Below are 15507 nucleotides of genomic sequence, written 5' to 3'. Positions count from 1 at the left end.
TATAACAGTTTGCTCTGGAAGTCTGTGGAGCTTCCAGCACAGGAATTATCTCACAACTCGTCAGACAAGCATTTTTCAGAAATAACATAATTGCTTTTGATTCTGTTTTTTGCTAAAGTTGACTAAATGATCTCCCAACTCTGTAATTCTACTTGTGTCATGATAGACTATGTGTCACTGTTTTGAGGTGGTCTGTTCAGGAGAGAGCATGTCAGTCATGTTTAAAATAAGGAGAGTCCCTAAACTCTTCTTTAAAGAGAAATGGGAAGGGATCATAGGGAAACATGAAATTAGATCCTTAGTCAATTCTATCTGATTTTGGGGAAGTCACCTAACCTATCCTCTGCTTTAGTTTCTGCTATCAATGAAATGAAATGCAATACTATTCATTTCAAAAAACTCTTTTCAGGATAAAATCCACTAACAGTTGTGAGATACACATATTCATTGTAATAGCACTGGGTAAACACATCTATAAAGAACGAACCCTGTATGCAAAAAATTATTGAAAAAAGTTTTATGAAAAGGCCTGTGTAGTCTATGTGAAGCATACATTTCTCTTAAAAGCCTTATTTTTTTATGTCTTGTAGAATTATGTAGTGTTGGCATCAAACTGTTTTTTAAAAAGTATTAGCCAAAACCTCTGTTAATTTTGTATCTTCTTCCCTGATTTGACAACGGAAAACCTGTTGATAGGGTACCTCATAATGGGTTACAACCAACAAGGCCATGTGATGCCAAATGCCAGCTTAGTATATTCTCTCTCTGCTACAGTTCGACCGTGTAAATTTTTTTCAGTAGGTTGACTCTATTCAAACTTTTTGCCACATTTGGGACTGTCAATTCATAGCATTCCTAATTGGTCTTAAAACAGATATAACTTATCCTTTTGTGGCTAACAATATAGCAGCGTAAACTTCATACTGTGTAGTTAACTAGTTCAACAGAAAGGAGGTAGCATGTTCTTGCCTCATCTGGTTCAAATTATTAGCCTACAGATTTTAGTATCAACAGTTACAGAATGACAGCCTGCCTTATGATTTAATCTCAAAAAAGAAATTAAGAGTTTTTAGCCTATATTTTTGCCACACAGCTGTGAAATCTGAGACAATTGCATTTGCAAAGAGCTTTGAGATTCTACCCAGGAAGATCCTATAGAGTGCAAAGCATCCATCGCTCATTCAGTATCTTCATACCACAGATGGGTGCAGTCTGTTTCACTTAATTAAAAATAAGCTGGATATCTTGGGACAAGTTTAAAAACAACCTTTTGGCAGCAGTTGAGTTTAAGCATTTGCTGCCCTTGTCTCCTTGTTCTTACTCCTGCAGCAAACCCTGCTTTGTGCTAGTGTAAGCTTTGCGTGGCTCCAGAGTTAAGTAGGTCAGGGAACTGAACCAGAAGGAAAAGAGCCAGCAGGGGAAAAAAAAAAAAAAATTTCTGAGTTGGCTGCGTTTCTGGATCAGGTTCACTTGTATGGCTATGCAATAGCTTGTGCCAGTACAGCTCGGGAAGTGGTGCAAGAAGAAAGAACAGCTGCAAACCAGGCGTAGAAGCCTAGGATCTTGCCATTGCTTAAATCATTTAAAACATTGCTACCAGCAGATGTTTTTATAGCCCTAAGTTAAAAGCTTCCAAACTGTTTACAGGGCATGAAATGCGATGGTTATTTTGGCTCAACATTTCCATTAAATCTCTTAAGCATTTAAGAAAATGAATTTAACTTCTTCAAAAGCAGAGAAGAACAAGGGACTTCATAAATGGTGATGGCAACTTCTTAAAGGGAACAATAAATCAGAATTGGGTTTCCTAATACTCTTTTACTACTTTTTAAAATTGTTCTTATACGTTTGGTTTTTTTTTTTTTTAAAAAAAAAAAAAAGCTTTTGACTTGATCCATACTATGGTGGTAAAGTAAAGATTAAGTTCTTGGAAGGAAATGCTCTCTGAGTTTGAAGATACTTTCTGGTTTTAACTTGTCTTAAACAGAGTTCCGCTTCACTTTTCTCTGTAAATCCTAGGCTATCTTCATTGGTTTTGGACCAGGATTCAAGTTTCATAATCAAGTTGACCCATTTGAAAACATTGAAGTATACAATTTAATGTGTGGTAAGTACAATTGATGAGGGTCATCTTTGTTCAGTAAAATATATCTTTTGGATATTGTAAATCTTCTAATAACAGATTTTTAAGTGTCCTTAGAAATTTGTCCTTAAGGCTTGCTGCTGATTTTAGCTAATAAAAAGCTGTTTGTCCTTTCTGAGAAAGGTCCAGCTTCTAAATGACTAATGGCTGTTTAGGATCTACTGGTCAGGCCACCTTGTATCTCTCCTTTCCACTGGCCACTCTGTGTTCCTCTGGCTGCTCCAGAGCTGGCATTTTGACTCACCACTACTAAAACTGACTACTTCACAATCTCTCTACCATCAAGAAGGGATATTTCTCTGTCATATCTAACTAGAGTCTTTATCAGATTAATCACTTGTTCTGCCTGAATAAGGTCACCCAATAAATAACAGGCATAGTAATGGGTATGAGTGCAGCTGCCAGGCAGCTAAATTTCAGAAAGCCTGACACAGTCACCCCCTCTGCTTTTTAGGCATTTGAACAATTCCTTGTATTTTGTCATGTTTTCTTATTTGTTGTTTTCCTTTACTATATTTTTAATTTTAGTTACTTGATATAAATAGGTTTTTAATTCAGATTAAAATTTAGATTTTTTAAAAATTTTTGTTTACTTGATTCATATAATAAACCTCCTCCCAAATTCATCATTGTATGTGTCACTTGTTCAGTTTATGTATTGTATCTTTTAATACTAGATTTGGATGTTTCCCTGTCCATTCTCATTGTCTAATACAGCAGGTGTTTCAAATATACTTTTTTTGGTCTTTTGATGGACTGCAACTGTCTTGTTAGTCTGTAGTCCTATTGCTTTGGAGTCTTGCTCTAGAGCTAGTTGTCTCTGCAATAGTCAGGCTTCCCTTTTCTCACCCCTCTATGGTGTCAGTCTAGAATTCATGACTGATTTCTATTTCATGCAGTCTGCTTCTGTATCTGAGGATCATAGACAGCACACTCCATATACAGATATTCTTCACTTTATTTTCTGACACTGTACAGTACACTGCACCAGAGAAGTGGTGTTTCTTTCTGAAAATTAGACACCTTGCAGCCCTCGTTTTCCCCCCTTTCAAACACAATGTTGCTGTGACTCCTTGTTACTTTCTCCTTTCTCCTTCATTCTGTGTTTCATGGTTTCTCCAAAACTCGATCACTAGTGCTACCACTTTGTGTCTGTTTATTCCCCTTGAGGTCTTCACCTGTTTTCCATTATTTCCTGCCTACTTCTCTCTCTTGCCAGGATCTATGCTTGCTCTAACATCTGCATCTGTGAGATACAAAGTATTGCGAAAGGGTTTGATCCAGAAAACACTTAACAGGAGCAGTGCACATGCTTGAGATCAGTGGCGGTATTCAGATATGCCACACTTAAACCATGTGTTTAAATTCTTTGCTGGAACAGGAAGCAGGCCATTGTCAGGAAGCATGTCTCCCGCAGCCTTGTATGCTTTGCTGTTGTCTTATGTCACAGTTGATCTTGAAGCACCTTCTTGTGCACCCCCCGATGTGTTCTGCGTATGCTGCATGGGAGGGGTAGAGTCCTTACTGGTGTCTCAGTGAGGCAAGTTCAGTGATGGGTCAGACATTTTAAGTGCAGTCATTGAGGTCTAGATTTCCTCCATCCTGTATAGAAAGAATTAGAAGAATAGGGTGTGCAAAAACCAACACATTACCTTTCAGATAGAAAATGAAGTAAGTTGACTTGCTCTACCTTTTCCTTGCCCAGGGCTTAGGTGCCTTTTGGACTGCAGAAAGGCATCTTCTTTCACTTGTCATTTAGGGCTCTAGGGTTTCTCATGGAGGTGCCTGATGGCACCTTCTTGCAAAGTGCAGCTGGAGAAGAGATACTGTCTCCTATTTGTCCAACATTTCAGCACTTAAGGCACAAGCACCAGGTATGTGCAACTAATCATCTTGTCTGAATTGGGAAATTTCCACTCATGTTTTCCAAGGTGTTCAAATTGCCAGACTTGAGGATTTCTGGGGTGTTGTGGATTCCTGGGTACTCCACTTAAAATAATAGGGACATAACAATGTAATTTAGCTGTTGAAGTGGGGACCCGAGTTCTGGGACTGGTTCTGATTTGGTTTTTCACTGCTTTGTGTGATGTATTCATTGGAGCAGGGACTGCTAGGATTAGAAATGTTGTTTTATTCTTTCCAAAGCAAAACAGCTTCATCTGGAGGGAATGACATTAACATATCTGAGTGTCATAGTGCAGGGAGAAATGTGTTCAGTTCCCTGTGTAGGAAGGGAAGTTCAACTCTAACTCTTGTATTCTGAGTGAGTGATCTAGACACCAAGCTTTTGGATACAAGTGTGTCTCGTCACCTGCTATGGTTTGAAAACATCTTTTTTCATAGATTATCTATGAGTTAAATGGAGGAACAACAAATCTATGAATGCTAGCAAGGATTAAGCATGAAATAGGGCTTGATCTATTCAGTATTTTGTAGGTGTCTGAACTGTCTCTGAGCATTAGTGGTAGGCAGCTTTTAGTTGTTTGAGTTACTTCAATGGCAGAGATTTAGGTGTTTGTGGAGTATAGATGTTTTCATGGTTAGACGACTTTGGTGAGAATTTTGAAGCTTAACATTTAGACCTGAATGACAAGCAGAACCTATGTTCTGTCTAGGTTCTTTTATGGCTTTACCCTTTAGTGATGCTTCTTAACTGAAGCTTATGTATTTAATTTCCAGATAATTAACCGCCCGCAAAAAAACCCCAAAGCCCCCAAACTTACTCCCCAAAGCTTCAATGTTATGTAGTCGCTATCTTCATGTGTTTGAGATTCCCATTCTGTCCCCCACTGCAAGTTTGGGTACTGCAAATTCACTTCCCCTCAGATGTAAACCTCTGTTGTTTTTTGCGCTTGTTCTGTTCCTCTTTACAAGCAGACTAATACCATCCTGAGCCCTACCTAAGAACATGTGTGTTTCCTTTTAAAGGGGTTACTTTGCTTTCCTTTTTGGGTGTTATGAGCAGCAAGCAGTGCAGCTTTATTGACTCACCCGTACTTGTAATCACAACACAAGCAGCAGTGTATTACAGTCTTTCTCATCTTGTTAATATCACTTGAATTCTTTCATAGATTTGCTTGATTTGAAACCAGCCCCAAACAATGGAACTCATGGACGCCTAAATCATCTTTTAAGGAACCCCGTTTACACCCCCCAGCATCCTAAAGAAATAAGTCATCCTTCTGAATGCTCTGTGGTGGGACAAAGAGCTTTTTCAGTGAGCCTTGGCTGTTCCTGCAGGACAGGGGTAAATACTGAAATGGTTAGAGTTGTGGAGGGAGATGTCTGTGTTGTATTCAAAGAGTGAAGCTCTAGATTCTCCAGTGTTTATCTTTACCCACTAATTTTGCAGTCCCCTACTATTGGTTTCAAAATCCAGTCTTGCCTGGGATTAGGGGGTACTAGCCTATATTTGTATATTCATTTTTGTGGTTTGCTTTTGTAAAGTCATATTCAGCTGTGAAGAGCCTGGAAGATGGCACAGAAGCATGCTTTGATGGGGAAAGCATTCAGTTCTTGCTTACTTCACTTAATTATGTTGAAATTTCCCTTCTGTGAATGTAGTGTGTTTGGACTGTGGTTTTCAAGGCTGTAGATTTGGTTGTAGCAAAAACAATTTGTTTCTGCAAATTCTGCATAGTCCCTCTCCAGTATGTGTCAGTGAGTTCTGTATAGGCATAACTAGCAAGGCAGATGTTACATTCAGTACTTTAAGTCTAGTAGTGGCTCATAATATGCTTTGTAGAACACTTAGTAAAATCTCACTGGTTTTGCTTTATAATTATAGAGCTTGCCGATAAGGGACTTCCACCAGCGTTTAAATCTCACTGAAACAGAAGGTAAGAACTTTAGCTAGTAATATAAAATCATAACAAAAATGTAAGAATTATTAAAAATTTAAAATGGTTGATGTCTCAACTTCTAAGCAAACTTCAAGCACATGAGGTCTTTGAAATACTCACTGGGACTATAGTTCTGAGGTTTTCAAATACAGTCCTACTGAACCATTTGTTCTCAAATGAATGTTTATCCTTACACATGTATCTCTATGGCACATGTATTAGCTGATATATTAGCACTGAAATAATGAGCATTCCAGAATAAGAAGCCAAAGTGGTGTATGGGGAAGTATCTGATAATATATCCCTGCAAATACCAACATCATAATGGTAGCATACTTCTAATGAAGCACAAGGGGCATTTTACACGGTCAAGTTGTTACATGGTCTTAAGCTGTTGCTTGTTTTACTTATGCTTTATTTCCACTCTTTGGACATATCCATGCCATGTTTGAGCTGCAGTTTGCAAGGCTGTACATGTGCTCATGACTTGTAAAACAAAATAAACTGTTTTGAGCACAAAGCAGGTAAGACAGTAAGTTAAATAATGAAAACCGTAAGTCAAAATGGAATGTAACCTTTGGTGCTAATAAAAGATGAAATCAAGATGATTAGGCTGTCAGAAAGAGCAATAGGCTGATAGAGACCTTGCCTCATGTGTGTTCATGAAACCTTCTTTCTTATGCAAATAAACTCTGTATTTGGTGACACCCCACTGTAGCTCACTATTAAGAAGTAGACATAAATGCCACTTACAGGCAGGATCCAGTACTTGCTGCTTATTCAGGGCTAATTCAAGGTGTCTGTTGGTTTGTGTAGCTTGTCCTGGCACAAGGAGTGCATAGAGCTTTCTTGAGTCTTTTCCACTAATGACAGGGCATCTTTTTAAAATGTGTCCCACAACCCTTTTAAAATAACTCTTTCAGTGTTGTTACTCTCATGAGATCAACAAAATGAAATCTAGTTAGTATGATACAGTGTGCCCTAAGCTTGTAAGTGGTTTCACTGAAACAGACTCTGCTAATGTGTAGGTGGATGTCCAAGTGCCTTGCTGAACCTTGCTTTGAAGAAATATGGCAAGGCCAGACGCATAACCCATTTCAGTTCCATTTTGTAGAAATAGGAACCTAGAAATAGAGAATAAAGCTCTAAACCTACATTTTTTGAAACAGTAGGATTTTGGCCTGGATTACCAGCGAGACCTAGCTTAGCACTGGTCTTAATAGCAGTAATTTCCTTATAAATTGTATGAATTAAGCACTTAATTAGATATAAAAAGTATTAGCACAGATGAAAGAATTCTAGTAACCAGCCTAGATGCTCCTTAAGACCATTTAGAGTTCATTAGTTACCTCACTTTGCATATTCTCTCATTGATTGTCATAACTTGACAGCCTGTAAGAACAACAAAATATTGACTGCATTTTTAGTTTTATGAAAAAAATGTGAATTGTTTGCCTTTTCCGTCATGGGTGGAGAAATAAATGTCATAATCTTGACGTTTTTCTGTGTTGTGGAATTACTGTGGAAAAAACCTGCACATTCATTGCTCAATTGCTTCCCCATTTAAAACAGTTGCCTTGAAATTGTAGTTCTGCATAAGTTGTGGATGGTAGTGACCTATTTAATGGAAAATATACTTTGATGCCTTCTGTATAATTCCAGTCATGTAATGATTGAAAATACTGCATTTTCAATAGCAAAGTAATATTTTTGTTATTTTAAAATATTTCCTTGATGTGCTAGTTTTCCTCAGTTTTTGTTCTATATCGGAGAACACAAAACTTGAAAACCTTACTTTTGTTTGTTTCCAGTTGGCAAAAATTTAAATATTCAATGTTTTGATGAAACTGAAGTCTACCTTAGGGGTTTAAAAACTGAAACTTTCTGCTGACATATGACTGCAGCAGATGATTGCAAGAGCATGTGTTTGACTCTGTTTTGTTACTTCTTTTATCTTAAAAAAAAATATGGTATTGACTAAAGTAATTCTGTTGCTAACCCTGCTTTACTTTTCAGCTTCTGTCTAATGATTTACCCCTTGCTGATCACAAATAACTTCTTTCTGGTATAGTTTTAAAGGAAAGTCTTCACTCTTCCGTTGGATGCAGTAGTTGGCTAATAAACAGGCAATGCCTTAGACAAGGGTCTGCCAAAAGCTCTGTGCAGTATCATACGTAAAACATTTGGTGATATCCCTATATAGATACATACAAACTTTCTAAAGAGATGTGGTCCATGGGAGAGAGTGAGAAGGAAGGTTTTGTGACTATCACACTCATTATAAAGCAAGTCCTCGCACATCTGAAAATCCAACTAGTACTTTACTGTATTGTTTTATTTAGATCTCTATATTTCTTAGTCCTTTAAAGGTCACTTTTACATACAACTTTGTGGTTTCCACTAAAATAGTCCCCTCAGCAGTTTTCAAACACCACATTGGTTACTGTCCTATCTAAATGTTATGTAGAAGCAGATCCCACATTATATATTTAAATTGAAACACAAAGTCAACAAAGATTTTAACTTTGCAACTTGGATCCATCTCCTGTTTTAAATGGCAAAATATTTTGTTTTAAATATAAAATTAATTTGTACAGTATAAGTTTGAATGATTGCTTTATAGTGGCTTTCTGATTTAATTTATTGCCTTAGCATAGAAACTATATGTTTGATATTAAAAAAAAAAAAAAATTTGTTCTGTTACTGTGACTTCTCTGTTTGGCAATTGGGAATTGGGGCAACCTTGGGTGTATAAAAGAGGAAGATGCTTAACTACTAGTATTGAATGAAATGTAACAAGCACTATTTCTGCTGCAGTTAAGAAGACAGAGAAACTTACTTTGCCCTATGGACGGCCCAGGGTTCTGCAGAAGAGACATAATTACTGCCTCCTTTACCATGACCACTATGTAAGTGGATACAGCAAGGACTACAGGATGTCTCTGTGGAGTGCGTACACTGTTAACAAAGGTGTAAGTATCTGAAAAAAGGTTAGAAGCAACCTTGAAAGGTAAAAAGCTTGAATGTCAGTTATTCCTGAATGCTTCTTAGATCTGCTCATGATATTCTTTCCTAGGGAACTAAGTAGAACTACATGAGATAAAAAGAGTAATTTTGTATGAGCTTTTTTTCACTTTCCTATGTTAATAAGGATTGGCTTTGGCTACTTGCTGTTTCTTGGAGTGGGCTGCAGTTTTTGCCTCTGGAGTGAGCAGATCCACCAGGAAGTGAGGAGTCCATTGCCATTGATATAGAAGCCCTATGAGTCTGCACTGGCTTACTGTTTGGCAGCGTAAGTCTGCTATAGCAGTCTACCAGTGGTGTCCTTGAAGTCTGATCTCAGCATGGGTTTTACGGTCTTAAAGCAGTGCTTGTAGCGTGGCAGGACCTTTTTGAAAAAATCTTGAACTGTTCATGCCGTGATCTGATCCTTCTTTCACAAGATCATCCTGATTGGAGGTAAATTGGGTCTTTGCTGTCCTGAACCCTATACTAAGATGCACATGTTCGTGCAGAGCACTGATTTTGTGAATTAAAGTTTGTTTGTTTGTTTTCAAGTTGGTCTTTCCCATTCAGAGAAGATTTATAAGCCACATCATGCTTAAAAGGAATTAGGATGGTAGGGGTTGCTTTTTAGTTTGATTATCTGGGAATCATAGGTTTTAAATAATGACTGTTGTAACTAAATTTAACTAAGCTCTGGGAAGGTTTGGTTGATCCTAAATATTTTGAGGTTAGTGGCATGAAGCAACCAGTTACTATAACAAGTGGCCCCTTGGAGAGAGAAGGCTAACAACACATCTGGCTGCCTCTGATTTCTAGCCTGAATGAACAAGTACATTTACAGTAGATCAGGTTATCTTTAATCGGCATGTCTAGGTTTTCTTTTGGAAGAAGTTATTCTCAACTCAACTAAAATGCTGCAGTTCTGTTCATTTTATTTCCAAAATATATGAAATGGACAGGAGGGCTTATTTTCATTTTCCACTGACAAAAGAGGAACAATTCTTGCATCTTAGTTAAGTCCCTTCACACCATTAAAGGCGGTTGCAGCTAAAAATTTAGAGTTCTGCAGGTCCCTGCTCTGAGACAATTATTTTAAGTCAGCTATCCGTTTTACCAATGATACTTTCTTCTTGTTCAATAGGAGAAATGGGTTTCTGCTACAGAAGATATCTCCAGCTGTTTACACAAGGATGTTCGTGTTTCTTTTAATCATAACCAGACATGTTTGTTTTACAACAATCATCCTCGCCTAACTTATGGATTCCTTTCTCCTCCAAGTATGTACATTGCCTTCATTGTACAGCATATCTGATTTAAATAATTTGTAATGTAGTAGGTGTAGTCTTTTATAGATGTTCCTGATAACTAATCAGAGTATGAAGCAGTTCACTTCAGCATGTGAGAAAGAAAAACATTTTAGGCACTTCAGCAGTTGGTGTGTTGTCCAAGGTCATTTAGTACTTCCCAAAAGCTTTGGAACTTGTTAGGTTTCCAAAGTGGCATCTCATAGAAGAAACTGGAAGGAACGTGTAAACCTTGAGTCAAGTCTGGCAAGCTAGTAAATTGCAAATTCACTTTGTATGACAGATGTTAGTTGGAACTATCCAAAGTAAAATTTAAGGATGTATCATTAAGTAAAAAAAAATACCTTGGTAAGTTTATTTTCTATTTGAAATATATGGTTGTGTGCCATATGTGGTCTTTAGTAAAGCAATTCAGCATTGGTCTGAAGAATGTAGCTCTGATTCTCAAACATATTACAAAATACTTAGTTGTTTACAAGTGGTTAAATTGTTTATGAACTGTTGCTGACCTGATTTGGAAGCATTTTACATTGACTTTACTGCATAAAGTACCGACTAGTAGGTTATATAAATGTCCATATCAAGTGTAACTTGCAAAGTTCCAATAGAGCTCCTATTTTTATGCCTATGCAGTCTGAACAAGTTGGTCTGGCACTCATGAAGTGAATTTTATTCCCTTCCCCATAATTCAAAAGTCTGTTCTGATATGTTTAAATCTCACGAAAATTTGTCCACTGTATATCTGACAAGTGCAATTGCTGCTGCTGCTAAGGTTATTTATTTTGGATGGGATCTAGCATGTACTGAAGTTAGCACTTACACCCACATCAGCTTTGGAAAGTGAAGTTAGGTCAGCTCCACCTTAACGTTATACCACCAATCTTTAAAAGCAGGAAAATGTAAGTTTGAATTAACAAAACCAAGTAATAAATTGCTTTTTTGGTTTAGATTTTATGACAGATGCAAAGAAACCTCACTATGATGCCTTGCTTACCAGCAACATTGTGCCAATGTATCCTGCATTTAAAGGTATTTTATTTGTATGCATATTTTGTGTGCACAGTTGAATACAAGAAAGACTGCTGGTTGGCTGTTTTGTTTGTTTTTGGTTTTTTGCTTGTTTCCAAACCATGCAAATGATCCCTGGTTCAGCTGCCTCTGTGCCTCTGTAAAATAAGACCTCCCCAGACTGGGCTTCTTACCTCAATGAAAAGTTCCTTGAAATAGTATTATCACTCTTGTGAAAAAGGCTCACTATTGTGAGCTTATTTCTAATAAATGGCTCATTACATGGGAGCAGAGTATAAGTGTCTCCATTTTCCTACCTACCTAAACAGGGTTTTATACTGAATATATTCTGGAGAACTCAGATAACCATATATAATTATGTGAGTTAAATTCATTTCTGGCTTAGGAATGTCTCCTAAACTCAGATTAGTTTCCAGGCAGGAATCTAGGGTCTCAATCACTAAGGAAACAGGAAAATAATCATGTGTCTAGTAGAAAAGATGTGCAGACCTGGGCTTTTCTGGGTGAGAGGGAATATGAGATGGTTGGCTGAAGGGGATTAAGCATACTCCCGGTGAAGAAGGATAACTATGGCACTTCTTCTGGACAAAAGAGGTGTCCTGTTTTGTAATGGAATAGTGGTCAACTCTTAACTGTAATTAAAAATATCAAATTGGTAAGGAGATGTTTCAGGTACATCTAAACTGAAGGACTTAGATACTTCCCAGCTCATAGGGGTGGGTGTACAGGCTAGACAGGCCAACTTGAGAGTGGAGCAAGACACAGGCAGGTATGGTCTTCTCTCACCTCCCTCCTCTAGCCTGTCCATAATTTGGTTTCCAAAGAAAGAAACCCAAGGCCACAAGGGAGCAGCATCACTATGCCTCAGTCAGGTTTGTGGTTAGGGTGAAGCAGTAATGCTAGGAGATACTGCAGTGCATGCTGCTGCTCAGATGCAGCCTTTGAAAACTGTAAACACCTGTATAATTTATTATTTATGTAGCTTATCATGTTTGTTTATACTCCACTGAAAACTCTGCAGAATTGTATTAACAGCTTCTACCTTGGAGATTATGTTTCCCACTTCCATTACTGTGTTTCAGTGTTATGGAACTACTTCCATCAATCCCTGCTACCTGAATATGCTGCAGCCAGGAATGGTGTCAATGTAGTCAGTGGTCCTGTGTTTGATTATGACTCTGATGGGCTCTATGATACCCCAGAAAAGGTGAAAAGGTGGGAACCTTTCACATACTAATCCTTTGTTTCTTTCCTCCATTAGTGGTCAAAAGTAATTATGATCCTTGTTATCAAGGAAAGTATCTTGCAGAGATGGGCCCTTGGCAGGTTGTATCAGTTCAGAGAGACAGTCAAATGGCCCTAGGCAGGTACAGAAGTGTAAAGCTAAGAAATAAGCAACACGCATAAAGACAAAATGCACCCTCAAAATGTGTTGTCCTAAAACCTGAAGATGAAGTGTAAGAGAAGCTGTTGTGTGTGGAAGAATGTCTGCTAGCCTGAAATCTTACAACATTGCCTCTAGGAGTGGACAAGGCAGGGGCTTATCCCTGGTGTCATAGTTGACACTTCCTGAGCTGTCAGTGTTCCTGTATGAAGTTGTGAGTACAAACATACTAGTTAGCAAAATTGGTTCAAGCCAGTGGGCAGATGGTTTTCTGGGCTCAGGCTGAACTCTCCATTTACTCTGGATTCTTACACATTTTCATGACAGATCAGTTTGTTGTTTTACCTTATCAAACTTGTTACTTAGATCAGCCTACAAGCCAAACTTGATTTGCAAAATAGTAATCTGGAATTTTTCCTTCCAGGCCTAAGCTTTCTTTGGGATGAATAGGTGGATTGCTGAAATGGATATGCCAGAATATAGCTGGTTGCTGTCATTTGTTCTTTGTGCAAGTATGATTTGGTGGATTTACAGAATGATCTTTTGCGTTTCAGACACCCCAGTAATTCAGAAGTTCCAGTTCCAACTCATTTCTTCATTGTGCTGACTAGTTGTAAAAATACTTCTGAAACTCCTCTGGAGTGTCAAGGGTCTCTAGATGCCTTGTCTTTCATTGTACCTCACAGAGAAGACAACAGTGAAAGCTGTGCAGTAAGTAGTCTATTCAGTCCCCATAAACATCTGAAGTCAGGCTTGAGCTTGTTTTGCTTGGATATCAGTGATTAACTACAGCTAAAGACTGTAAAAACAGTACAGTCTATGGTGATCATCTTGAGAGAGAAGACAGTATTTTTGTAAACAGAATTATGTTAAAGTCTGTGTATATGCTCAAATGTGAAAATAAAAGTTCCTTGTTCAAAGAGCAACAGAGTAGGTTGAGACAATCAATGCGGTCTGTAGTGCAAATGTCCAGTCAATAGCTGAGAAGGATGAAGAGCTGCTAGGAGATGAGTCAGAGGATAAGACACAGGTGTTCTTGAAGAACATTGGTTGCTTCTAGTTCAGGTACCTTGGCATTGTGATGGGAATGCGCATAGTTGCACTCCATATAAACCAGAACAAAGCATGGAAAGTGTGCAGACCTATCCTACAGTGAAGAATTACACAAGTTACTGCCAAAGTTGGGCACAGCTCTCGGAAATAGTTTTGTCATAGAGATGGTGGATAGATGCTGCACCTCACCTGCCATTCGCCATTATCATTAGCTTCCACTGGTGCAGCTACAAGTTCTGTGTACTTAAGGAAGCAACAGCAAGTACTAAATTCAGGCAAGCTTATAACTATTTATAATCCAGTGCTCTCCATTTTTTCTGTTAGATGTTTGCCAACAGTTACTGCTTTCTGTCTTTATAAAACACCAGAATGTCTTTTGCCAATTGATTAAATGTATGTCACGGGGAAAAAAAAAAAGATGTTTTACAAACCCCTTTTTTTTTCTTTCTCTGTCCCAATAGGATGGCAAGTCTGAGTCCATGTGGGTTGAAGAGAGAATGAAGTTTCATACGGCTCGGATCAGAGATATAGAATTACTTACTGGACTCAGCTTCTATCAAGACAGAAAACAGCCAGTATCTGAGATTTTACAGTTAAAAACATATTTACCAACTTTTGAAGCAGTCTGATTTTTCCTATGGAATGTTGTTGTCCATTTCACAACTGATTTGTAAATAGACTGTTTTTACTTAGTGAAAACATTTTTTTTAAATAAGCTGGAACATTTATTGAGAACTCTTGACCAAAATGCCAGCAGGAAGTAGAGTGGGTGCCATATTTGTATCTCAGGGACTCCTGATGGACTATGTATATAACACAGGATGGCAGCTCCTGTCATTCCCACTTGAATGTGGTAGAACCATGTCCATTATTAAATGCTAACAGCATTTGATCATCATAGTCTGAGACACGAACAAAAATATTATCTTTTATATGCACTGGAGACAGAGACGTTTATAAAGCATGGGTTATGATCAATATTCTACTTTAAAAAATACAGATAATCAGCAAATACAATTCTGGGAAATAACTATATTCCTGGTGACCATTGAAATCTAAACAGCACCTCTCACTCCAGTTTTCCTTGAAGCGTGAATTACATTCTGAGCTTTGGGTCTTAAAAAATAATGCAGTGTAATGGTGCAAGAAGCTATACTGAGGTTAGTAAGACTCAGGACTGAAACTTCCCCAACATCGAAAAGATGCCTGGCTAAAGGAGTTCTGATATCTGGGAAGCCTTGGTATGTTGCTGCCCTCTGGTGTCTCCAACACTGAAGGAGAATTTGATGCACAATTTGCATGTTGTATATGCATCCTCAGAATGAGGAGGTATAGGATGCATCAAGTCACCTGCAAGTCAGAAGGAATTAGTTTAGGAAGATCTCCAAGCTCCCGGAAATAATCATCTTATTTCAAATTAAACTCAGACTTGATGAAAAGATTTTGCTTTCCTGAAGCAAAGGTGTCTTTCTCAATTTGATTTTGTCAGCTGTGGTTTTGAAATCCCATTTTTGTCAAGAAAAGGTAATTTTGCACCAAGATTGTTGCCTTAGAATGGGAAGATGATCTTCTCTAATGGCACATCTTATCACTACAATAAATGCTCACAGGCCATTCAGTTGTCTGCAGCAAACTACCAGATCCTAGCTGCATTTGTAGCTGTTCTTAGTGCTACATCATCCAAATTCCAGCTCACGTATGTGACCCATCTTGAATGCAGACACTGCCAGATGCAAACTCTGAAGA

At 38.0% G+C, this 15507-nt stretch overlaps 1 protein-coding gene across 1 annotated transcript in view; it reads left to right on the top strand.

Moving 5' to 3' along the window:
• Positions 1 to 14390, top strand: part of ENPP1 (ectonucleotide pyrophosphatase/phosphodiesterase 1) — a 57890-nt gene extending 43500 nt beyond the window's left edge. The window contains exons 17-25 of the mRNA XM_075707616.1: positions 2020 to 2107; positions 5215 to 5390; positions 5931 to 5982; positions 8803 to 8957; positions 10133 to 10268; positions 11244 to 11324; positions 12407 to 12539; positions 13263 to 13419; positions 14223 to 14390. Coding sequence (XP_075563731.1) covers positions 2020 to 2107; positions 5215 to 5390; positions 5931 to 5982; positions 8803 to 8957; positions 10133 to 10268; positions 11244 to 11324; positions 12407 to 12539; positions 13263 to 13419; positions 14223 to 14390 — 1146 coding nt within the window. The remainder of the gene's footprint in view (positions 1 to 2019; positions 2108 to 5214; positions 5391 to 5930; positions 5983 to 8802; positions 8958 to 10132; positions 10269 to 11243; positions 11325 to 12406; positions 12540 to 13262; positions 13420 to 14222) is intronic.
• Positions 14391 to 15507: the final 1117 nt, after the last annotated feature.

Source organism: Pelecanus crispus, chromosome 3, assembly GCF_030463565.1.
Source record: "Pelecanus crispus isolate bPelCri1 chromosome 3, bPelCri1.pri, whole genome shotgun sequence".
In the NCBI taxonomy this organism is placed as follows: domain Eukaryota; kingdom Metazoa; phylum Chordata; class Aves; order Pelecaniformes; family Pelecanidae; genus Pelecanus; species Pelecanus crispus.
This window is presented reverse-complemented; position numbering and strand designations above follow the sequence as displayed.